General features: G+C 38.2%; 1 protein-coding gene across 4 annotated transcripts in view; it reads left to right on the top strand.

The window, feature by feature from the left end:
• MITF (melanocyte inducing transcription factor) overlaps positions 1 to 24,846 on the top strand; it is a 223,077-nt gene that overhangs the window by 121,204 nt on the left and 77,027 nt on the right. For 2 of the 4 annotated variants that reach the window (XM_065933303.1, XM_065933302.1), the window contains exon 2: positions 14,304 to 14,553. In XM_065933303.1, the coding sequence (XP_065789375.1) occupies positions 14,304 to 14,553 (250 nt within the window). Of the gene's footprint in view, positions 1 to 1,524; positions 1,609 to 14,303; positions 14,554 to 24,846 lie in introns of those variants that run through there. The other 2 variants (XM_065933305.1, XM_065933304.1) reach the window with 2 other exon arrangements.

Here is a 24,846-nt window from a genome sequence, read left to right as displayed (position 1 = left end):
CCACTGCTTCAGTCTCATGGATGCCTGTGATTCCTCTTGCTGTCTGACCTCCAGCCACAGTGGAGCTTCCTTCTAACTCCCCACTTCAGGATTCTTGCACATGTTTTAGCGCTGTTTAGAAGACTCTTCTCCCGTCCCCCCTTCACACTCATAACCCATAACTGCTACCCCCCACTCACATCGAAGCCCAGAGGTCCCTGCTTAAGGGAAGCCTTTCCTGACCCTTACATATTAAGCTTTCCCAGTTCCTTGTCACATTCATCATGTTACATTAAATACTTGGGTGATTATTTAAGATGTGTCCCATTAGACTTGAAGCTCTAAGACTTTGCAAAGTGCCTGGGACGTAGTAGGTGTTCCATAAATATTTATTCAACAAAAGAAAAAAATGAAAAATGAACAAAGAATACAAAGGGCCAGGAATAGCTTGTCTGAGACTTCTGGCTGGATATTGCCCATTATTAAAGGGAAACTAAAGAAAGATCACTTCATCACATGAAATTCAAGTTTGAGTATGGCTTATAGAGATTGCACTGTTTTCCAGCCGTTTACTTTGAGGACAGTCTCAGGCACAGAGAAGTGAAGTAACTGGCCCAGGGTACACAGCTAGTCCACATCAGCTGTCTTTATTCTGACCTTTGAATTGTGTGTAGGGAGGAACAGACATTTTCATGAATCTGCATGACATCTTTGATGTGCTGAGTCTGCAGGAGCTACACCAATATTTGATATTATTGACACTGTCATTTCAGAATTTTAAAGTGTCTTTTGAGAGTATCTGTTATTATTGCAGTGAGTTCAGAGTTTAATTGGGTGACAGTTTAAGAATATGCAGAGGTATGGGCTAAAGATGTCCTAAAAGATACTGCCCATGGTAAGAAGCAGCTTGTGTCTGATTTCCACCAAGACTTGAGCAAGGGATAGCACTCCTTATATTCTTGGGGTCTGAGGGTGAGGAATGCTGCCCAGATCTCGAGCCTGTCAGCAGGAAAGCATGTTCATTGATCAACCTCCAGTTCCAAAAATGCTTTTGCACAGATGTGAAGCAGGAAGAGCTGTGTGATGAGCTGATGCCAGAGGTCTCCCCAGTGGAGACGGGACATGAGCTGTCCCACAACCCTCCTGGATTCTGTGGCTCTTTTCGGTGTTAGAAATTCACTGGGATGTAACATTACCTCTGCCTTCACGTTCTCTAATAACACACAGTCCCTGCAAGCCCCCACCGGTACCCATACCGGTGCTCGAGAGGGCTAAGTGAGCATCCCAGGTGTTGCCTGGCTGCTGGCTTGGGTTTCTGGTGGTGCCCTGGTCCTCGTGAAGCCCCTGTTGCAGGGTGAGGCAGCAGTTTTTGTCTTGCAGGTACAGTAGGTACTGGATTAAACAGGTCTGCTGTTGCAGACAGACACCGGGCACCGTTGTAGCAGGAGCTGTGTTTGGATTGGAGTTTCCAGGGCCTTATCAGGAGCCACCCCTAGTGACACAGCCAGCGCCAGAACTAACTTTGACTTTCACTCTTCGCCAAGGGCTTGCAGAACACCTTAAAGGAAAAAAGATGGAGGCGCTTAGAGTTCAGATGTTCATGCCTTGTTCCTTTGAAAGCTTTTATCTGTAAGTGAAGTTTTATTCTGGAAATAATCCTGGGACCACTTGGCAGGAGTTTTTTTGGTTTTTTGTTTTTTGTTTTTAAGGGGAGGACAGAGAAAGGGAAGGTTTTATCGGGAGTTAAAAATTCTGGGACTGTTACTCTGTGATGTGGCTTTAATCGGCTTCAGCTGTAACCTCTGGTAGGTGACTGGGACAAGGATAACAACTAATTTGTGGGGGTGGGGGTACTGAAATGCTAGTCCATTAGCTCTTGCTTTCTCATTTGAAATGGAATGTTGGTCTTAAATTAATCATGCCCCAAAAATGACTGCTGGAAAAATCTGAGTGATAGCAGAGCTTGATTTATGATTACTAAGGTAGTCTGAAGCCAGGCTTTGCAATGACTAAAAAAGGATTTTCTTCAGGAAAATGAGTGTGCTCAGTGACATTGGTCAGAATTGTCCCCTTGCAGACACTTTGGATTTTTTGCTTTCTCCTCTCCCCTCTCCCCCACACTGTGGAGTAGTATACTTGCATTAAGAAACATTTCATTTGCATTTCTTTATATTGATTTTTTTTTTCTCTTTGAGAGGAAAAGAAAACATCCAAACATCAGAATCATCTATCTGGCACAGAAATGTAGAACGAGTTTGAAATTGGCACTTTCAAAGAAATACTAAGATGGAGAAATGCTAAATGGATCACAGCTTCCCCCCCCTCCCCGCCATTTCCTTCAATATTTACTTTCAATGTTAGGTGATAAGATTTGAAAACAATACTAAAAGCCATGTCCCTAAGTGAATAGGCATTCAAGCAAATCAACTTAAGCAAAAGCCACCTCTGGAGCTTAATAATTATTTACTGAACGTTCCTGGGTCATGAGAGAGGTTCTGATTAAGTCAGAAAAGCATTATGTTCAGCAGCTTGTGAAGGTGTGTTTAAAGAAGGCAAGAATAATGGAAAAATACTAAAAGTAGCAGAACTATTTTTAGAATTTGATTCTTAAAAAATAAAATTCCTGTAAATGTAATTGTGGTAAAATTCCTAATGTTCAGTGGATACATCTTTAAAAGACTTTATAATTATTTAAATTGTTTTCTAGCGTCTTGTTCTATTTTTGCTGTATGGTTTGCTTTTATAGATTTTTTAAATTGTATATGTCATTAAAACAGTTTAATTACTCATCTCTCTAAAATGATAGAACATTTTATGAATAGAGTATATACATAATTCTGTATTTAAAATGTCATCAGGTTAGAAATGTACAATTTTATCCTTTGTAAATCAGATACTAGTTAGTTCTCTGTGGTTCATATCACACAAGAATGTCCTCCATAACTTAGTAATTTTTGAAATACTATTTTTAAGCAAATTAATGAATGTTACAAATGGATAAAACATGCCATTTAGCTTTAGGATAGTAGTGATGTCATCCTTAATTTATATCCAAAGTGATGCTTAATTTCAACTACTTTTGCTTAATTGATTTTGGTTTTTTTCTGGTTGACTAAAATACTGGCCATAGGACCATGCTTCCCTTATAAACTCTCAGAATGAAATTCTTAGTTCATATCTTTGACAAAACTTTTTCACTGAGCTGCTCATTAACTTCTTGCCTCTTCTTTTGGGGAGGGTACACTCTGTGAATTAATTGTTTCCTTTGTATTTGCCTCTAGAAAGCAAAGAGACATTATAGCAGAAGGCAGCGTTGTAAGAATTCGGGTTCCTAGAAAATAACTTGTCAGTTTTCAATAGTTTCAAATTATTAGAAAGCTCAGAGAGTACCGGTTTAGGAATTGAAGACCAGCACTGCGCAGAAGAATCCATTGCCTGACATTTACTTACTTTCTGCAGGGTGTGCTGACCACTGTTCTAAGAATCTTACTTGCATTAGCATATTCGGTTCTCATACTTGCTCTTTGACAAAAGTACTTTTCTCCTACCTCCATTTTGTAGATGACAAAATTCAGGTTTGGGCAGGTGAAAGATCCTGGCCACGTCTTATCACTGAGAAACGATAGAGCTGGAATTTCAACAGAGGTATTCTGGGTATGTGGCTTCTGTTTTTCTGTTTCATTCTATGGATTTTCATTTCAGATACTGACTGAATTGATGTCTCTTCTTGTGGCCTTTTAATTGTATTTCTCCAATGCTCAGATTTCTGAATTATCCAAACTATAACTCCTTTGTGCTTTTGAGTGGCTATGACTAATCCAGTGTCACAGTATTTGTCTAGCAAATGGGTTTCCTTGTATCCGATTTACTATTGATTATAAGATGACTGTTTAGGGAAGAAGAAAGCTCTACTAAATATATGTATATACATAATATGACCTAGTCTGACTTGAGAAACCTTAAAATATGGACGAAAACTTTGTCTTATAATTAAACTAATATAGTTGGTCTCTAGAACTGAGATTTTTGGGAAAAGACTGTTCTCTGTCACTGGATGACTCGAGCAATGGTTTTACTGAAGGTCGTCCAGCATTAAGGTTCTCGTGTTACCTGATTTTAGGAGGTGGGTTATTTGTTAGGATAGAGATACCAAATTTCCTCTTTAGGTAGATATTTATTTCATCCCACTATGTGCTAAATATTCTTTTAGATGCTGGGGAATTTAGGTGCTGGTGAATAAAGCATAGAAATCTCTGCCCTCATAGAGCTAGCTCTGTCTGGTCATGAGGGGCTAGGAACGTTCCAGCTCTATCCTTAAGTCTGGGTCTCATCTTCATGGTCCAAAGTGGCTGCTAGAGCTGCAGCCATTACAACTAAATTCTAAGATACATGATGGCAAAATGAGTGTCTCTTTAGGAAGAATTTTTGAACAAACCACGTGATCTTTCTGCTGAAGTCTCACTAGCAAAACTTAGGCATGAAGCCAGTCTACCCCCTGAAAAGGTGGGAAATGTGAGTGGCAGTGTACCAGCCAAAACAAGGGCAAAATAGAATGGATAGCTAGATTAAGTTGTAGCTCTTAGGCAAAAACATTGATTTTTTTTTTTTTAACAATAACTGATATTTTCTAAAATGACACAAAAATGTACTGTGATTTAACGGAGCACATCCTACTGGATTAAACAGAAATGGAGATTGAGAGTCCCTTCTAAATCAATATATCCAGAGTCCAGGGTTATAAGGCTTCAGGGATGGTTTGATCCACATGCTTTGTGTCATCCACTTGCTGGCTTCTTCTACATTCTTCCTTCTTTCTAGGCCTCTGTTTCTTTCAGTTCACATCACTGTTTCCTCTAGTTTGCCTTTCTTTCCACATAGGTCCAGGAAGTTCCAGGTTTATATCCTACCATCTTTTCAAACCTTAGTATAATTAGAGGTCTTTTATCCCAGTAGTTCTAGTCAAAGGCACTGGGCTGCCTCTTATTGGATCATTTTAGATTACAGGCCCATTCGATGGGTATGTTGATTGATCAAACCCACGTTATGTTTCTAGGTCTGGAGTTAGTAGCACCACCATAACCTGCCTCATGAATGGAATGTGAGGGGGCTGGTTTTTCAGGGTGGAATTAGGGTCCTTTCTCAAAGAAATGAGACAGTATGGTGAGCAGGCATAAGTAACATGTGACCACCATAAATCATTACCACTATTTGTAAGGCTGGCTTTTAGACCATGACAAGTGCATATACTCACTGCCCCTGAGATCATACTTGGTACTTTTGTCTTGATTTCCACACAGTTTTGCAAACTTTGCATCTTGGTTGGTATGTCCTCAGTCAGTTCAGTTCAGTTCAGTTCAGTCGCTCAGTCGTGTCCAACTCTTTGCGACCCCATGAATTGCAGTACGCCAGGCCTTCCTGTCCATCACAAACTCCCGAGGTTTACTCAAACACATGTCCATCAAGTCGGTGATGCCATCCAGCCATCTCATCCTCTGTCATCCCCTTCTCCTCCTGCCCCCAATCCCTCCCAGCATCAGGGTCTTTTTCAGTGAGTCAACTCTTTGCATCAGGTGGCCAAAGTATTGGAGTTTCAGCTTCAGCATCAGTCCTTCCAATGAACACCCAGGACTGATTTCCTTTAGGATGGACTGGTTGGATCTCCTTGCAGTCCAAGGGACTCTCAAGAGTCTTCTCCAACCCCACAGTTCAAAAGCATCGATTCTTCGGCGCTCAGTTTTCTTCACAGTCCAACTCTCCTAGACATGTAGTAATTGCTAGGTGATGGCAGTCTAAGGCTTCAGAATCTTCTCTCACCTGTTGTGATGCTATTTTGACACATGGACAGAGCACACCCGTGACTGGGGCGATCGTTTGAGTAGAGATAGAAGGCTTTTCAGTCTTTAAAAATATCCTTCCAATTACTTTATACTCATGCCTGAATTTTCTCATTAGATTGTCATGGTGGTGTGATGGTTTCGTCACTAAGTTGTGTCTGACTCTTGTGACTCCATGGACCATAGCCCTCCAGGCTCTTCTGTGTCCATGTAATTTTCCAGGCAAGAGTACTGGCGTGGGTTGTGTTTTCTTTCCCAGGGAATCTTCCCGACCTAGGGATAGAAAGTGGGTCTCCTGCATTGCAGACAGATTCTTTACCAACTATAGTTTTGGATAAAAGTTTGTTCCTTTTAAATTGCTCTGCTGCTGCTAAGTCACTTCAGTCGTGTCCGACTCTGTGCAACCCCATAGACGGCAGCCCACCAGCAGTGGGATATATTGTTATGCCATATCAATTGCTTATACCTTGTAAGGAATGGATTTTTCAGAATCTTTTAAAATATGGCATCTAGATGTGAATGAGGTTCCATGGTTGAACAGTGTAAACAGGAATTCTAGAATGTGATCTAGTGAAATGCAGCTTGATAGGAAAGATAGGAAGCTTGAGTGTGGGACCGTCTACTTTATCTGCATTATGACCTTTTGATAGTAGGCTGCCAGAAATAATTTCTTAGAAAGGAATTGAGAGTGAAGAGTGTGGAAAGCCATGGTGGCATCTGTGGGAAATGGAGGACAGTCATGGCCTTAAAAGAAGGAAATGGCACCTTCATATCCTTGTTTGAAAATAGCTTTCAGTAACAGATACTCCTTGGTTGGAGTGTATAGAAGTAAGAAAATCTATTTGGGCGGGGTGCATATAATCAAATTTTTAAAAATCTGATGGTAAATATTGCCTGGAAGAACACTGGGCTAATATTAGAGAGGTCTCAAACATTTTGGGTCATATCTCCTAAAGTAAGGTTTTTCAAGCCGGCTCTCTCAACATGTTTTATTTTACTTATAAATTTCATACATGTGTCACTATACTGATGCTATTTATAATGTGTGTGTGTTCGTTGCTTAGTTGAGTCTGACTCTTCGCGACCCCATGGACTATAGCCCGCTAGGCTCCTCTGTCCATGAGATTCTCCAGGCAAGAATACTGGAGTGAGTAGCCTTTCCCTTCTCCAGGGGATCTTCTGACCAGGGATCAAACTTGGGTAGATTCTTTATCATCTGAGCCACCAGGGAAACCTGATATTATAATATACAACATGTATAAAAATAGAAAATAAAAATGATGTGTAAATTTTATATAAATTTCAATCTTTTCTTCCTATACTCCAGGGTATCTTTTTTTGTACCCTCTTTTGAAGAATATTGATATAGTAGGTGTCTTATTATGTTTCTTTGAAAAATACTGATATAAGTCTTATTATGCTTCTTTTTGATTTTCATCTCATCAGTTATTGAAGTTACTCTTCCTGGTGCCTGTGGAAGGTCCAGCTAAGAGAGTATTAATCCTGAATAGATACAGAGAGACTACGATTTTTTCAAACTAATTGGATTCCAGGTGTTGAAAAGTGATGATGTTGGATTTTTAACTTGCATATTTTTAACTTGGCAATTCTTGCTGTTTTAGAACACTTTCCTCCTCATGTACAAAAGAGAGTAAAGAACTCCAGAGGATGGGCATGCGGTGCACTCTGGACACCAAGCCGGTCTCATGTCTAGCAGAACAGGGCCCTTGGAAGACCTTCAGATATTTGTTGAAGGAAAGAAGAGGAGAAAGACAAGCTGCACTTCGCAAGCCTTTTTATTTCCTCTGTGCCAGAAACCTGTAGCATTTATTGTCTGAGCTGATAGCGTTACCAAGAAAAACTGGACGTTTGGCATGTTTTCTTTTTTTTTTTTCTTGACCGCTGCAACCAAGGTTGGTGATGGCTGAAGTCCACAAGATTTCCACTTTTGAAGCCAAAGTGTGAAGTCTGGTACTTTCACATTTACATGAGTTATACTCTCAGTTATTTTAAGTGAGATATATGTTTATCATATATATCATATATCAGATACACCATATATTTCTTATATTTATGTATATATAATTCTTATTGGTACTTGCTTCTACCATACATCAAAAGTCATCTTTATACTTTTCATCAAAAGTCATCTTTATACTTACAGAGCAATGACTTTGGAAAGAATGGAAAGGTAAAGATAATGGAAATAACTGATCCTTTGACAACGTTAAATACCAGGACTTTCCTGGTTGGTCTAGTGGCTAGGACTCTGTACTTCTGGTGCAGGGGCCCAGGTTTGATCCCTGGTCAGGGAAGTAAATCCCACGTGCCACAACTAAAGAGCCAGTAGAGTCAAATAAATTAAATAAATACTAAAATGTTAGATATCCAGACTGCCATTTAAAAAGATATATCCATTTACTTACTCTTATTTTGGTAATTTATGCACTTGGACTTACTTTCTAAAGACTCTTAAAAATCTCTTTTTGCTGACAGAACAGCAGTTTTACAGATTCAGCCTGTAAGTTCTTATGTAGTTTTCCTTATGATAGAATAGTTATGTTGTAACCATAATGATCCATTGGTAGTATCTGGAGAGATTTTTTGTCTCGTTGGTTTTATAACCCCTTTGGCAGGAGTGGGTGGTCTTTCCCATTTCATTCCATTCAGCATGTTGGGTTCAGCATCAGAAGGACTCTTCAGAGCTCTTGTCGGAGTTATCAGAGGCCGGGAATGAAATGTGCATTTCCTCAGACATGGAAGAAAGTGTTCTGGTCTAAGAATCAAAGATATGGGTTCATGTCCCGGCACTCCTACCAAACGAATGATCTTGGGTGTCCTAGTTTCCAAACCTGGCATCAGAACCAGCGGCATAGTTTTTGTAGACATACTGATTCCTGAGCTTTACCTAACCTGAAGTCAGAATTTTGGGGGATGGAGCCTGGGTATTTTGACTTTAGGCGGGGTCCTCAGCTGATCCTGCGTCAGTCAGCCTTCTGCATTTGGAAACCCTAGTAGGTTAAACTATCTCTGACATAGCTTTCTTACCTGTGCTTGAGGTTAATTATCATGCCCTCCTGTGTCTTCACTGTCTATGTGAACATCAGCCACTGTGCTTTCTTGGACGTAATTACGTTGTATCCAGTGCAGGCAGATGATAGGCTTTGAGCTCTATCAACTGATTGATTATAATGAAGATTCCTTTTTCCTGGAGAAAAATACTAGGAGTTTTACTTTATTTCTTGTGAGTGAACTTCAGGATAGATTATCTTCTCTCTGCCCCTTCAAACTTTGTCAAATTCTCTGAATCAAAAAGGGATTGCCTAAACCTTAAAAAGCAGATATTCTATGATCCACACTTGCATACAGGTTATAAAAATTCACTTTCTTGCATAAAAAAGAAGTAGCTTGTTCATGGTTTTGTGTTTTCTGACTACTACTTTGTAAACTGTTTTCCAGTTTATCTGAGTTGTATTTTGGTTATTCTGCTAAGCTTTCTACCTCTATTACAAGTTTTAATCCTCCTTATGATGCCAAGAGGCAAATGTATTAAACAATCTATAAATAAAGAAAACCAGAGCTCAGAGAGATTGACTGACTTGGCCATGGTCACAGGTTAGTAAAGGCCAGGACTGTATTCTGCCTGAGAAATTGATGAGAGGAAAGGCAGGGGAAAGTGCATCAGCTCCTTGAGCCTAGAGGCTACGTTGCGGCTGACAACCGGATTCATGTCTTGGATGACTGTATATGGAGACCAAAGACTGATTCCTAAGGTCTGGTGGAGGGGTATTGGCATCACCATGAAAGGTGAGGATTGGTCAGGCAAGTGTTGTTTCGATGGTGAGCTACTGGATTTCATGAGATTTCTGATATATTTAAGTCGCTGATGAAGGCAGAGGAATTAACTCTTTGAATTTTGGAATATACCAATGATTCACAGAGCACATGTCCACATATCTCTACCATCACAGAGAAGGGTCAGGCTTTAAAGGTTAAAAATGTAAATTCAGCCATCATGTTAGGAACTCAGGTCATGTTTATGGCTACTTATCTAAGTGCCCATATCCTAGCTGGTGTGTTATCACTGTCACTTAGCCGGCATTCGCTCACTCAGTCATTGTTGTATGTTTAGGAGATGGGTTTTGGAGAGGTTCAGAGAGGTTGAGTGACTCGTTAAAGATCAGATTGGTCAGCAGTGACTGAACTAGAAGTTGTGTCCAATTGATGGCCATACTCCTTGAGTCACCGCTGAGCAATTCCCAGTTTTCAGGAAGTTGCCTGGTCTTAGTGATGTGGGTAAGTCCCAGTTAAGGCATTTGCCTCCCTTTCAGTTGGCTTTCAAAGGGTGACTTCCTGTGGTGAGATGTACACCTTCCCACATGGAACTAGATAAGAGTCCAATAGTCTAGATAATTGACTTAATTTTAAGGCATCTTAAAAGAAATTACACAACCCTGCCTTTTAAATTCATTGAGTTTAGAAACCAGGTATTCCCAGCACCTGGCACAGGGGAAACCCTCAATAGCTATTTGTTGAATAAATGACCTTTACATAATCTGATTAAAAGGAATCAGACTGATGAAATTAGGATCACCTAATGCACATTGAGGTTCATGGGTCCTGGATGAGTTCGGTCAGCTTTTAAAACTAAATACATTGAGACAACTCTTCTTATTGTTAGTAGTTGAAGCATCAGGTCCTCATTTTAAAAATAAGCTCTTGGCCACCTGTAATGTTCTCACATAAAACTCGACTTTGAGTATAAAACTTGCTCATGTGACCTGCTAACATTTTGATGTGTAGGTATCTTTGTTTTTGTCGATAGGGTGATAATTGCAGATTCAATTATTTCTAAGAGGAAGTGATGTTTAGCAGATCGAGGAAAGCTGAGAATCTGAGAGTCATCTTTAACATGGAAATATCCAGTAGGGTACGTGTGCAGTGAAGTGACTCTTTTTCCTTTTTTTTTGAGAAGACTTATTCAAATGTCAATTAGCTGAGCCTTGCTAGATTTTTTTGTGTGTGGGTTTAATTTATTTATATGGGTCTACCATATAAATATGTAAATTTTTTCCTAATAGGATATTTCAGTAAATGTTTTAAATGATACTGTTGTTGACTTTAAAGTCTGAGCCTTAGAGGTTGATGACTAGTAATTTTAACTTAAGATGTCTCAAGAATGCTTTACTGTTAATTGAAAGGATTTTTTTCCCCCGGTATCACAGCCAATGGCTTGTCTTGAGCAGCTAATTAGTGCGATTTTTCCACAGCTGCATTTGCCAAGGCACAAAGGTTTGCTCCTGTTTTTATCAAAAGGATCAGTCTCTCTGGGAATGTTTTAACCTGACAGGCTTTGAATAGCAAGACCATCTATTTATTTATTTATTTTTAAATAGCCTTCTTTTCTGGGTTTAGGAAAGTATATTTGAGCTCTGAACTCATACTCAGAAGTGGGAAAATGCAGTTTCTTTCGGTGCTCTTTTAGCAGAACCTGAGCAGGTGATTGGAGTGTTTTTGAGGAATGATGGGGTATTTTTATGATGTAGATGAATGCATGATATGAAAGTAATAAACCGGGTATTAACATTGTTCAGTCTTTGTATATCTGTAGGAATCTATAAAGGAAAGAGGGTCTAAGTCTTCTGGGATGCTGAAGACTTCCAAGGGAACCAGTGTGCTGGATACAAGTCAGCACTTCCCTATCCTATTTGTCAAAATGCTGTCTAGGGTGGATCTAGTCTCTTCCAGCCAAATGGTGACTTTGATCACTCAAGTCACTTCTTCATGCTTATAAGTTAATTCATGTTCCTCATGTTTTCAAATTAGTGGCATATATCCTGCCACTGAAAAAAATATGGTGGCGTTACGGCTTGTAGGGGGAAAAGTAAAGAGTAAGAAATTCACCTATAATCCCACTGCCACTTTGGCAACTCTCATCCTTTTGCTAGTCATGTGTGTATTTGTGTACATACATACACTCTACTTATTCTAGATTAGAATGGACATCCACTTTTGATTCTACTTTTTAATTTGTCTTAGGACATGGATTCTGCACTTTGCTGTGTGCTGAGCAATTTTTTAAAAAGGTATATTATCAAATCTATATGTATCATAATTTACTTTTTTTGTTGTTTGGCTGCACTGTGTGGCATGAGAGATCTTAGTTCCCCAGCCAGGGATCAAACTCGTGTACCCTGCATTGGGAATGCAGAATCTTAACCACTGGACCACCAGGGAAGTCCATAATTTACTTTTTTTTTTTAACCTGTTTTATGCTTAAATCTTTTGAATGGTTTTATTTATTTTTTTAACTTTATTGAGGTATAATTAACAAAATTATTTAAGGTGTACAATGGGAGGGTTTTTCACATGTATTCGCTGTGAAACACATTAATCACCTCACATGGTTACTTACATATTTTTGTGTGTGATGAGAACACTTAAGATCTGCTCTCTCAGAAATTTCAAGTGTACGATGCAGGATTGTTAATTATAGATACCATGCTGTGCTTTAGATCCTCAGAACTTACTCATCTTGTAACTGAAAGTTTGTATTATTTAACCCACATCTCCCCTCATAATTTACATAATCATGCCCATGTTAGGGGACAGAATACTGTGCAATTTGTCAACAGCTTTGTAATGTCAGCTTTTCCATGTTTTGAATTATTTTCCTAGGAAAATTATCCATCAGTGAAATTTCCGAATCAGTTGATAATATTGTCGTTTTCTTAGAGGATTGTGGTATTATATTCCAGCAATGGCTCAGGGTATCATTATGTTTGTACTTTTTCTTGTAGTAAACATTTTTTTAAGTTTAATCATACCTTTCTAATAGCAGGATTTCCTAAGTTTACTATATTGTATAGTTTTAATTCACAACCATAAATATATCTCTATACCATTTTTTATGACTATATATTAACAGCATTATTTTATATGAAGTTTTCATAGGCTATTGAACCAGGTTTCTGTGCTGAATAATGAGTTAAATGCTAGTATAATTTTTATTATATAGTTTTCTGGAACTCTGTGAAGGTGAAATGCAAACATTTCTTTATTCTCTAGTACTTTTTTTTTTAACATGAAGAATTTGAAGATTTTTAGCTTTAAGGAGTTTGTGAGGTTGGTCAGTAATTTAAAGACTTTATTTTGCCTTTGTTAGAAGATAAGGATGATATTGGGATTTATATTCAAGGAAAGAAGCTTAAAGGTACAGATACTTCTCTGGAAGAATAACTTTGATGTGAATATAAATATTTCCTAAATATTACTCTTCTTTCTGTTTCCAGGTGCTAAATAAGGTTTTATATTCCTTGCCCTAAAACTGTTTATTTATTTTTTTTTAAAGAAAATGATATTACTAGAAACAATGAAAATTTCTAGATAATAGTAATTGCAACAACAAACATTTATTGAGGCAGTACTGCATAGCATTCATTATATTAAGGGATTTATGTGCATTATTTCATTCATTATTTTGTTTAATCCTCACAAAATTCCTAAGAGGTAGGGCTTTCAAGTATAAATGGTGCAAAAGACATTTAAAAAGCATCTCCCATTTTGAAAAATGAGTAAATAAGTTAAAATATTGTTATTCCTCTTTTTCAGACATGGTAACTAAAGCAGAGAGGTTTATCTACTTATTGATGTCATAGAGCTAGCAAGATAAACAATAGAAATTTATATTTAGGAAAATCAAGAAGTCCTTTCTTTATTGACTTGTGACAAGTATTTAAGCTTCTTAAATGATTTTGGGTAGAACAAGCACCAGCACCATTAGAGGCAGGCCTCATAGGGAACTCATAGAATATGTGTTAGATAGGACTTGCCAAGAAGAATCAGAAGAAAAGACTGTACAAAGAAAACCAGGCAAAGAAGAATGGTGTTGTCAAACTAACTTGTCTTCTGCCCTCTTTCTTAAAGACTGAGGTTGAGTTCAGTGTTAAGATTCTGGTCTTAAGGCTTCTTTAATGACTTTCACTTCTTGTATCGTAGAAAAATTTCCCCATGACAGAGTTCACCTTTTGTTTGAACTATTGTGTGTTAGTAAACAGTTTAGATATCTTCAAGGAATTTAGATAATATACAGGAGTTGTTATTTGGCTAGATTCGACTATAAAAGGAAATCAAGCAAATTATTTTTAAATGTGAAACTCCGGGTACCATTAAGATGCCTTGCTTCTTGGCACTTCATATGGCAGCACTATATTTGGTGGTGATGAGTAGTAGGCGATATAAAATGTCAAAAAAAAAAATAAGCTGTATGATAAAAATGCCTAGATGCAATCAAGCCGACTTATTTTAATTCAACTACTGATAACTTAAATCCTGTCAGCTCTTGATTTTCAATTAGGTGGAATACTACTCTGCGATCTGATTATATTTTGCACAGGCTCATTTCATAGTTTGGTGCAATTTAGGATACCCCAAAATGCAAATGAAAGTTCTCATTAGGAACTTAATATGTGTTTTTCTGTTTCCCCACAGCAGTTCCGAGGAGCATCCTGGGGCCTCCAAGCCTCCAATAAGCTCCTCCAGTATGACATCACGCATCTTGCTACGCCAGCAACTCATGCGTGAGCAGATGCAGGAGCAGGAACGCAGGGAGCAGCAGCAGAAGCTGCAGGCGGCCCAGTTCATGCAACAGAGAGTGCCTGTGAGTCAGACTCCAGCCATAAACGTCAGCGTGCCCACCACCCTCCCCTCTGCCACCCAGGTGCCGATGGAAGTCCTTAAGGTACGTGAGTGTCGCTCTTGTTGGTTGGGCCAAGCCTTCTTCTTCTTCAACATTTTCCATTTTCTAGGTGTTGTATTTGTCTCATCATGTTTATCTGGTTATATTGACCCATCTGATACATATTTGTAAGTATCAGCTACATTGATTCCTACATGGCTTTGTATTTCCAAAGAAAGATTCCAACTAACTGTAAATTTAATAGTAACCCTCTCTAAATGGGGGAAGAGTGTTGATGTCCTGTGAGAAATTACCAGGAGGTTATAGATGGTTTTTATAATGATATCTTCCCATCTTTCTTTGGGAAAGTTTAAAATTGTACAAGTTATCTGAAATGAACCTCTTCTAATAACTTGTATATATATATATTTTTTCCCCTAAATACATTCCATGACTATTCTTGAGTTTTCTTTTTTCTTGAGTAAATAATCTTGGCTGTAGAATCTGACTCTTTTAGAAAGTCTCTTCAGATAGAAAATGGTAGAAGAGCTTAGCTTTAATAACCAGACTGCATAATCCTTTAGCTGAAGTGAGTTGTCTGTTTTGGGTCCCTTTGATTTCTTGCTAGAGTAGAAACTGCAGGAGCTTGTTAGCATCTTTCTATCCAGGACATATAGCTTCCTAATTACTAGGGAAAATTGTAACAAGTCTAAGAATAGAATTCCATCTCACACATGGGTCCTGCAATCACATTGGGAGGTACTCCTTCTTTAAACATTGCAACTCTTAAATGTGACTGATGCAAGTGAAGTTAAAAGAAAAGTAAGAGGACTTCCTTACTTCTTAATTTTTAAAATCCCATTACCTAATTGATCCATCCTGAAGAGTCCCGAGTGTTACTGTTCATTAAACAAAGTGAACTTTACCCGCCGGTGATTCATTGTTGGTCTTTGCAATGATTCCTATGCTCAGAAAGGACATCTTTCACTATTTAAAGTTTACTGTGAAAGCAAATGGGATGCTGTGTGATAATTGGGAAGCAATCTATGATCTCTACCAGAAAGAAGGAAAGAGATTCTTTAAAAACAAATTTTAATCCAGTTGTTTTATTATTTGCAAAGACTCTTGAAATGTAGTGATGGAGTACTGAAACTGTGTCATAGAGAAACTGATATTAAAATTCTGTTCGGATAAAAATGATTGAAATGGTTTAGCAGAAAATTTTACTTTATTATGACTGAAGTTCTGAATATTGCCACACCTAATGTATATTTTATGTACCCCACCTTCCAAGTAAAGGCAAGTTTTTCTCTTGGAAGTAGATTGTACATTAAACTTTCTGTTCTGCTTGGGTGAAAATTGGCAACCAGTGGGTTTTTACAGACCTAAGGTTTATTTAAGATTTAAGTTGTCTGCTGTTCACAGGTATCATAATTATTTTAGCTACATCTTAGATTATTTAAAGTTATATGAATTAAGTAATAATAAGTTATAGAGAAATGTCTGTTTTATTTACTTTAGTAGTCTATTTTTTTAAGCCGAAGAACAGATTTTAGAAGAGATGACACAGATTTGTGTTAGTAGTGGTTTATGTCTAAATCAAAGGTAATGTTATTATATTAAAGTATATTAGTTGAAATCTATATTTCTATTAAGGCGATTATATCCGATGAAAGAGAAATTACCCAAGTATGTTGAAACATTATTTCCATTTCATTTTAAAAATGGACATCATTTTTAAAAGTTTTTATTACTTAAAATATGTAATTGTGATATGATTAAAATTAAAATCTATACTAACTGGTTTAATAATATAATCATTTTTCCTTATATGTTACTATGTCCTGGTAACACTGGCCCTAACTCTATTGCCCTATTTAGTTATGCTAGAAATATGTTCAAAGTTGAAGCACAAATATATTGTTAGAACCCAGAGACTAATCTAAATAAAAATCAACAAATGGTAAATTTGTATATTTCATACAGATTTAGTTTATCTCTAACTTGTGCATTTTTATACTTCAGTTATATTAAGTAGCAAAGTATATTAAGAGGTGTAGGGCATAGCAATGTGGGTAGGTTTGGCAGCTGTTTAGACAGATTTTGTGTATAGTGTCCTTATGTGGAGGACCAAGCAGAAACATGATTCCATATAAGGTGGCATTCTAAGAGATTCAAATTACATTTTAAAGGAGAGTATCATATACATGATTACTTCAAATACTTAAATACTTAGTACTTTATAAAAATAGTTTGCATATTTTTGAAAGTTTTGTGGATGGATATATGAATCATTTATTACAGAACGGTAAGTAAGAGAAAGATGGTTATTTTTTTCCTTTCTCTTTTATAGTTTTTAAATCATAAGCATATATTATGAAGTAAATGATTAATAGAAAAGCAGTTAATTTGTTTAATCTTGACCCACATTTCTATGAATATACATTTTCAAGGAGTAACACCGAGTGTACTAATTTATGCATAATGACATAGATCATATTGAATAGATATTTTTTTTCTAATAGTATAGTCTCAGTAAATTCGTCATTTAATTTTTAAAGATTTAAGTTGCTAGGACAGAACATACCTGCTTCTCAGTGGAGGATGTGTGCAGTTAGACATTCTTTAGCGTGTGCCAGAGAATCCTGGGTAAATCTCTCCCGTCTCTCACTGGTTTACAAGAGCTTGATAGAAAAATCACACACACAAACTCATGTTACGAACATTTTTGCTGTTGGTGCGTTGAATAATTTTGAAAAGCTCAATTAGTATTTTCTGGTTAATCCCCTTTCTTTTGCAGAATTATACTTAAAATATGAAGGTTTATAAAGCATGTTTTAAATTGTCGACCGTTTCTAGTAAATTTAGGGCTAGTGTTTGGAAGTCATAGGGATTGGAAATTTGCATTGCTTATTTCTCATATGGTTGTCATTCAGTCCGTAAATTCATGAAACTTTGCAGGATTAACCTGCAGGATTTGCAAGTTTCTACATTGATTTAATTAATTTGTGATTTTTTTTTATTCCTATTATTGGTTTTTATTTTAGGTGACATGGAGTGGTTAATTTTATTGTTGTATGTATTCACATATTGGATATATTCTCTAGGTTTCTTAAGAACAGCCCTATTCAATTGGGTATTGTAATTTAAGGATGTTTCTTTGTCATAAATTAACCAGTATCTGAAGTGCATAATATATATTTCACAATAGTGAAAATACGCACTCTGTATTTCTCACTGTGAATTAACAAAGTGTATCATTAAGAACCATTAATGGAAGTAGTTTCTGCCACAGGTAGTTTTATTGACAAGCAAGTCTGAGATCTGAAATCTGACCTGGATCCTTTTAGACACAGAGGAACTGGGATTGGCCTTGTGGACACAGTCTCCTGGCTGAGGAAGCATCACATACCAACCTCTGCGTCTTCATCCGCACATCCATCAAGCATGCATTTTCCCTGTCTCATCTCTCTAACTCTGATTGATTATGAAAATATCTGATTGCTCTGATCTTGAACTGGCAGGTTCAGCAGAATTGCTCCCCCTGATTCTGACAGTGTATAGTTGAAAACAAGAGTTTATAGTTTGAAAACATTTATCTATTTAGAAATGTATAGGAAATTTTCAAGGATTTCCCTCTCTGCCTCCCTTCCTTTTTTTTTTTTTTCTTCTTGGACTTAAAAAAATTTAAAGCCAAGGTATTCTCTTGGGAATAAATTGTATATTGAATTTTTCTGTTCTCCTTAGGAGAAAGATTATATGAATTTGAAGGAAAAAAATAGATATTTTTGGTAACTTCAGGATATCTTCTTTTAAATAATTTCAAGAAATTTATTTTTAGATTTTTTTTCTTTTTTTCCAAATCATCTCAGATAACCCAAGGAATTAGATTACTGCAGAATGAGAAGTGATGCTTGCTATTCATCAGGTATTAAAACACATTTTTGCCAGGGCCCTCTATCTTGTGAACTGAATTCACATTGGTATTTTTTTGGTCATTGACTTACGGTATGGCATCTCATTAAGATAGTGATTCTAGCAACCCAGGATGGATGGGTGTTCTGCTTTCTTGTTACCCTGTCCGACAACCTATCTTCCAGGAGATTTCACTAATGGAGGAAAGGGTGGCTGGCTGAATTGCTGACCTTTCTCTGTAATTTATGAAATCTGCTGCTTGGTGTTGAATTGTCAAGGTATGGCTTATTCTTTAGGTGTAATACAGAAACTTGAAGAACGTGTGTGGAGTTATGAGTGAGTTGGTAGGTTATATTAGAAGGAACGGCTCCCAGGCCCCATTATGCATTTGATTTTCTTCCAGATTTATTTGGGCAGAAACACAGAACCTTATTAGCATCATATTGACCAAAAGAAGTGGGAAGAGATGCAGTGTGTCTCAGTGCGGCTTGCCTTTTATCCCCTTAGTTAGGGAATCTTGCTAGAGGTGCTGACCACATAAGAAAGGAAACCTGAGAATTCTTCTAATCCCATAGTCCATGGGCCAGCATATATTTTTGTTACCAGTCAGTGTGACTTACACGAACATTCTGTGAGTTTCAATTTCAGGACTGTTTATGAACTTTGGTGTCCTTTTGTTTTTGGATCAAACACTGTGTCTACAAGGCCACATCTTCTCTCGGGGACAAAGGGATTCTGTTTCCAGGTTTCACAAACATCTTTTCATCCTCCTACAGACCTCCTTTCCCTATAGAGCCTTTGAATCTCTGGATCGTTATCACTTTGTGTTCAGTGTCAAGCATAAGGTAATTTTCTTTCCCTTTAAAACTCATTTTTGTTGGAACTCCACTCGGTATTCTGTACTGACCTATATGGAAAAAGAATCTAAAAAAGAGTGGATATATGTATGTGTGTGTGTGCTCTCTCATGTCCGACTCTTTGCAACCCTATGGACTGTAGCCTACCAGGCTCCTTTGTCCATGGAATTTTCCAGGCAAGAACACTGGAGTGGGATATATGTATGTGTATAACTGATTCACTTTGCTGTACACCAGAGACTAATACAACATTGTAAATCATCTATACTCCAATAAAATAAAACAAAGATTATAGACAGTCCTTGTTAACTGAGAACTGGTCTAAACAGTGTAGAGGGGGACCTAGCGGGACACTAGCTGCTGACAGTCCAGGGCTCAGCCTTCCTGACTTCTGTTGCTTTCCCGCCTACAGTTCCCTTCTGTGGGAGCGAGGTCTGAAGAAATGTATTAGGCAGTTTTGATCAGGTAGATGTAAACCCTGTCTTTATTTGTTCACCTTTCCAAGTGAAGTGAGACAAATCGTTTCTTTTCTTTCTGAAAGAGAAATATCTTGTCTGTACTTTTGAGAATATTGATTTAAACTTCTTGTTCCTAGACTTTTGGACTCTATGCGGGAAGGCGAGGGTGGGATGATCTGAGAGAATAGCATTGAAACATGTATATTATCAAGTGTGAAACAGATTGCCAGCCCAGGTTGGATGCATGAGACAAGTGCTCAGGGCTGGTGCACTGGGAAGACCCAGAGGGATGGGATGGGGAGGGAGGTGGGCGGGGGGTTCAGGATGGGGAACACATGTAAATCCATGGCTGACTCATGTCAATGTATGGCAAAAACCACTACAATATTGTAAAGTAATTAGCCTCCAACTAATAAAAAATAAAGGGGAAAAAACAACAACTTTCTGCTCCTTAGGCAGAATAGGGACTTCTTATCCTGTGTACTGGAAACACTTAGATCATTCTGGTGATATGTGTGCTCGTTTGCCTTGGCAGTGACTGGAGACCCATTTGCTCCCCATGCAAATGTGATGCATACCATTCCACCGTAGGTAAGGAGTTAGTAATCTACGGGCTGGCACGAGAAAGTTCTCCATAAAGTTGCCTTGCATTGGGGAAATCTAAATCTAACTTAACCCAGGCTAAGTAGGGCACCCATCTCAGTAACTGTGCATTGATTAATCTCAGACATCTTTTCTCCCTCCGCTGCTTTTAGTAACTAGGAAGGAGCAGTGAATCCTGGCTGAAAGAAAATCATCTTTGCTTAGATTTTTGGGCCTGGCCCACTTGCAAAAGCAGCCCTGTGGGGAGCAACTATGTAAAACAAAATAGTCAGCCTTGATATAGCTAAGCCTATGAATTAATTCCACTTTTCTGGAAACACTGAAATATCAGCTGTAATTCCATATTCATTTGGTATTGTGCATGCTTGTGTACGTGCTAAGTCGCTTCAGTTGTGTCCAACTCTTTGTGACCCTGTGGGCTGTAGCCTACCAAGCTGCTCTATCAATGGGATTCTCCAGGGAAGAATACTGGAGTGGGTTGCCATGGCCTCCTCCAGGGAATCTTCCCAACCTAGGGATTGAACCCGTGTCTCTTATGTCTTCTGCATTGGCAGGTAGATTCTTCACCACTAGCACCACCTGAAAAGCCCCTCATTTGGTAATATTGGTACACAAGATGGAAGTGACTTCTTCTACTATGAGCACACAGCCATTTTTCCGTGGCTGAGGGGTACCATAGAATCTGGGAGGTGTGATCTCCTCAGGGTGTGGGTCGGGTCCACCGTGCGCAGTGGACATCTGAGCCATGCGGGTTTGGGAGGAGGGTCACCTTCTCTCTCGGGTCAGGGATTTATCTCAGTGGGCCACTTTGCCATCACTGAGGTCACCTTCTGGGTTTACCTGAAGGGCAGCAGCTCAGCCCCTCTTTTTCTGCTGATAAAAGAAGCCATACCGAGAGGTGCAATCTCTTCTAATTTACACAGTTCTCATAATCCTAAAACTGGAGGTCCAGGTAGCACTTAAGGACAGTGCTAAGGTCTAGGGCCTTGGAGTGAGAACTGAAAATTGGAGTAGGCCTTTTTTTTTTTTTTTTTTTATATCTACCTTTGAATGGGAATTTCTTTTCAAAATGATGTGACATGTAGCACATGCATTCTTAACTGGGCTGATATTGTCTCCCAGGGGAGCAAAAATTGGCTCTTGGAAGGCGAAAAATATAAGATGTTATAATGGTTTGTGATCCTGTAAAGCAGGAGTCCCCAACTTCTGGGATCTAATGACTGATGATCTGAGGTGGAGTTGGCATAATAATAATGGAAATAAAATGCACATTAAATGTAATGTGCGTGAATCATCCTGAAACCTTCCCCTTCACCTTCCCATTCATGGAAAAATCATCTTTCACAAAACTGGTCCCTGGTGCCAAAAAATTGGGAATCGCTGCTCTAAAAGGGCATAGTACATAAGCAGATATATGTACCTGTTACAGTTTCCTTGGTTGGGGATTGGGGAGAGGTAATTAGGGGGAACAAGAAGGTCTAAAATGGCTGCTTAATGGGGGTGGTGATGAAAAAACAAGAAGAATTTGAGAAACATTCCTGTTTCTGTGCTGAGTTCCTGTTCGGCATCTTTCTTAACTCCCCTCTTTGTCTTCTGTTTAGAAAACACTTAGGCTCTTATGGCTGTACCGCCTGCCTTCCAGCTAGTCTGCGTCTCCCAGAGAACTGTTAGACTCACAGTCGTGGTTGGCATGCCCAGCATCAGGCAGTCGTTACTAGTGTCCCCATTTCACTGATGTGGAGACTGAGGCGAAGGGGTCAAACAGCTCATCGGAATTGGATGAAGCAAGTGGTACAGTCAGGATTCAAACTCAGTTGGATTTCATGGCACTCATTTCTTAATCATTGGTGGTTGTTCCTCTCCTAGAGTGGATGACTTGAAAAAGTTTAGGAGGCAGAAGTAGCAATGTTTAACTTCTCAACTGACACGGTAGCCTGGTACCTTCAGCAAATATAGGAATTACTGATGTAACTGTGCTACTGCCTAAAGCAACTTCGAGGACAAGCAGTGACTGCATGGACATTAATTATTGGCTGTATTAGATGGTAAGCTGAATCCCTTATATCCATTATATTACATGTCTCTGTAGCAGCCCTGTGGGATAAGTAGGATAAGCCCAATCTTCCCCATGGGGAAACTGATGCAAAAAGAGATTGTCACTGAGGTCCCACAGTTAGACCCCTCAGCCTACGTTGCATGCGTATGTGCTCAGTCGTGCCTGACTCTTTGCGACCCCTGGTGAGCTGTAGCCCACCAGGCTCCTCTGTGCATGGGATTCTCCAGGCAAGAACACCGGAGTGGGTTGCCATGCCCTCCTCCAGGGGATCTTCCTGACCCAGGGATTAAACCCGTGTCTATTGCGTCTCCTGCATTGGAGGGCATATTCTTTACCACCGTGCACCAGGGAAGCCCACCTTATCTACTTATCAGCCTCCCTTATCTACGTATAACCACATGCCTTGCTTCCTCTCTGTTTCCTATGGAGTTCAAGAACAATCTAAACATTTCAAAAAATCACCAGTAATGGACTATGTTAGAGCCAAGTGGGAGGTCGAAGGGAACTACAGAGGAGTCTCACAGGCTTAAGGGAAGGACACATGATCTTAAGCATTTGAAATTAGTAAGGGAACATCCATATGTGATAATTAAAGTGAACTCCTGAATTGCCACTATATGCCAGATGGAAGACCTGGACTACAGAAAAATACTGCCTAGCCACATTGACCACTGTGGTAATTTATAGTTTCATTATAATCATCTTTATTGGTCAGAATATTGAGATGTTATATAACAACATCCAGAAATCATAACTCAAGATGATTTGCATTCTAAAAAATCCTGTTGGCCAGGCTTATCTTATTGGCCTAATTCATATCTTTCATAGTTCTGTGTGTATTAATAATATATTTATATTGTTGTAAAGGATTTTTGAAATATTCAGTTTGGTAGAGCCAATACATGTGTTTTAATATTAATTTTCTCCTGGGATTATGGTTGCATTTACAATATTTCTTCCCCTGCCTAATTGCAGTATTATTACTTCTGTTGTATTTTAGCACTTAAAACTGGAACTTCAGTTCTGGTTGTTTTTCTCTTTGCTTTTAAGTGAATAATGTTAGCTGTCATAAATTTTATATTACTGTATGTTAAGGTCATGAATCTTCTTCACAAATGTTACCTACGTAATCCTAACAATTAGAAAAGGGACTTAGATTTGAAAGACCATCTTCTATAGGTATGCTCTTGAATAATAGAGATTGTGGACATGTGTAAGCAAAATCTAATTTTAACATTGCCCTACTAAAATAAGGGAATGGGATCTGTGTTTAAAAATATGTAAATTAGTAGGTGGTTTTGCGCAAGTTTAGAGCTGCAATCAGTACTAGTTTCTTGGCTCTTGCCCTGAATATGTCTCTTGTTATTGACTTCTTTGAGCATCAGCCTAAACTTTAAGGAAAATTTAACTCCCAACAATACACTAGTCTTTCAGACCCTGTTTATAAAGTTTTTTCCTATTAATTTATAGTTTTGCAAAAATGAGATGAATTAAAATTGGAGCATATGAAGCAGATAAAATAGGAGGTTATTAAAGTAGAGAATGGTCCTAGAAAAAGAGTTGTAATCACTGTTTTAAAAACTAGACAATATTCTAGAAAAAGACCTAGATTGTTCTATACCAAATTGTTCTTGTTACATCTGGAATGAGTTTTTGGAATTGGAGATACTGGTGGTCAAAGGCTTTATTTATTTTTTAACCAGGAGGGTATATGCATACATTCTTAATGTAATTAATGTAATTAAGTGGGCTTCTCTTAATGCATTTTATTAGGAGTCTTAGGGAAGTTTTCTTGGCCCAGAAGTCTTTTGAGCAGCCCAGTTCTTCTGTTAGGTGAATTTACTAGACATGTGCACATTGCATAACTCCCTGTTACATGGTCTTCCCTAAAGGAAAAATAGCAAGGTGTGAGGATCCCAAAAATTAAGAGTTAATAAAAAGATTTGAATCACCAGTTTGTGAATAATTTTAAAAAGTTAAGAGGCCCAACATGAAAAGCAAACTTCAGATTTCTACTACCTTACACCAGGCATAACTTTGTCATAATCTCCCCTGTTGGCCCAGAGTTTTGTATAATTAAAATTTAGGAGCTGGAAATTTTGTTGAGACTTAATTAGAAGCGACAAACCAGAGACATTCCTGCTGGTTAGGAAAGGCTTAAGAAATTCTTATTGGCTAAATTACAAATATGTAACATTTTTTTCAGAACACTGCATGGTAGTTCAGACTGCCTAAAGGTGACAAGATTAGGTCTGTTTTTCTAGTGAAGTAGTAAAAATTAGATTAATAAGTACCAGCAAAGAACCTTTTCTTTTTTTTTTTTTCCCCCCCGAAAGGAATCTTACCTTGAGTACTTCTGGCTGTGGAGATCGGTGCTTTAATTAGCCACATGTTCTTTTTACCTCCTGGGAAATAAGTACGGGATAAAATTGGGGATCAAGACTAGACGCACATTGACTTAGCACAC

This window comes from Muntiacus reevesi, chromosome 4, assembly GCF_963930625.1.
Source record: "Muntiacus reevesi chromosome 4, mMunRee1.1, whole genome shotgun sequence".
Classification (NCBI taxonomy): Eukaryota; Metazoa; Chordata; class Mammalia; order Artiodactyla; family Cervidae; genus Muntiacus; species Muntiacus reevesi.
Note: the sequence above shows the minus strand (reverse complement) of the source record. Positions and strands in the feature narration are given on the sequence as shown.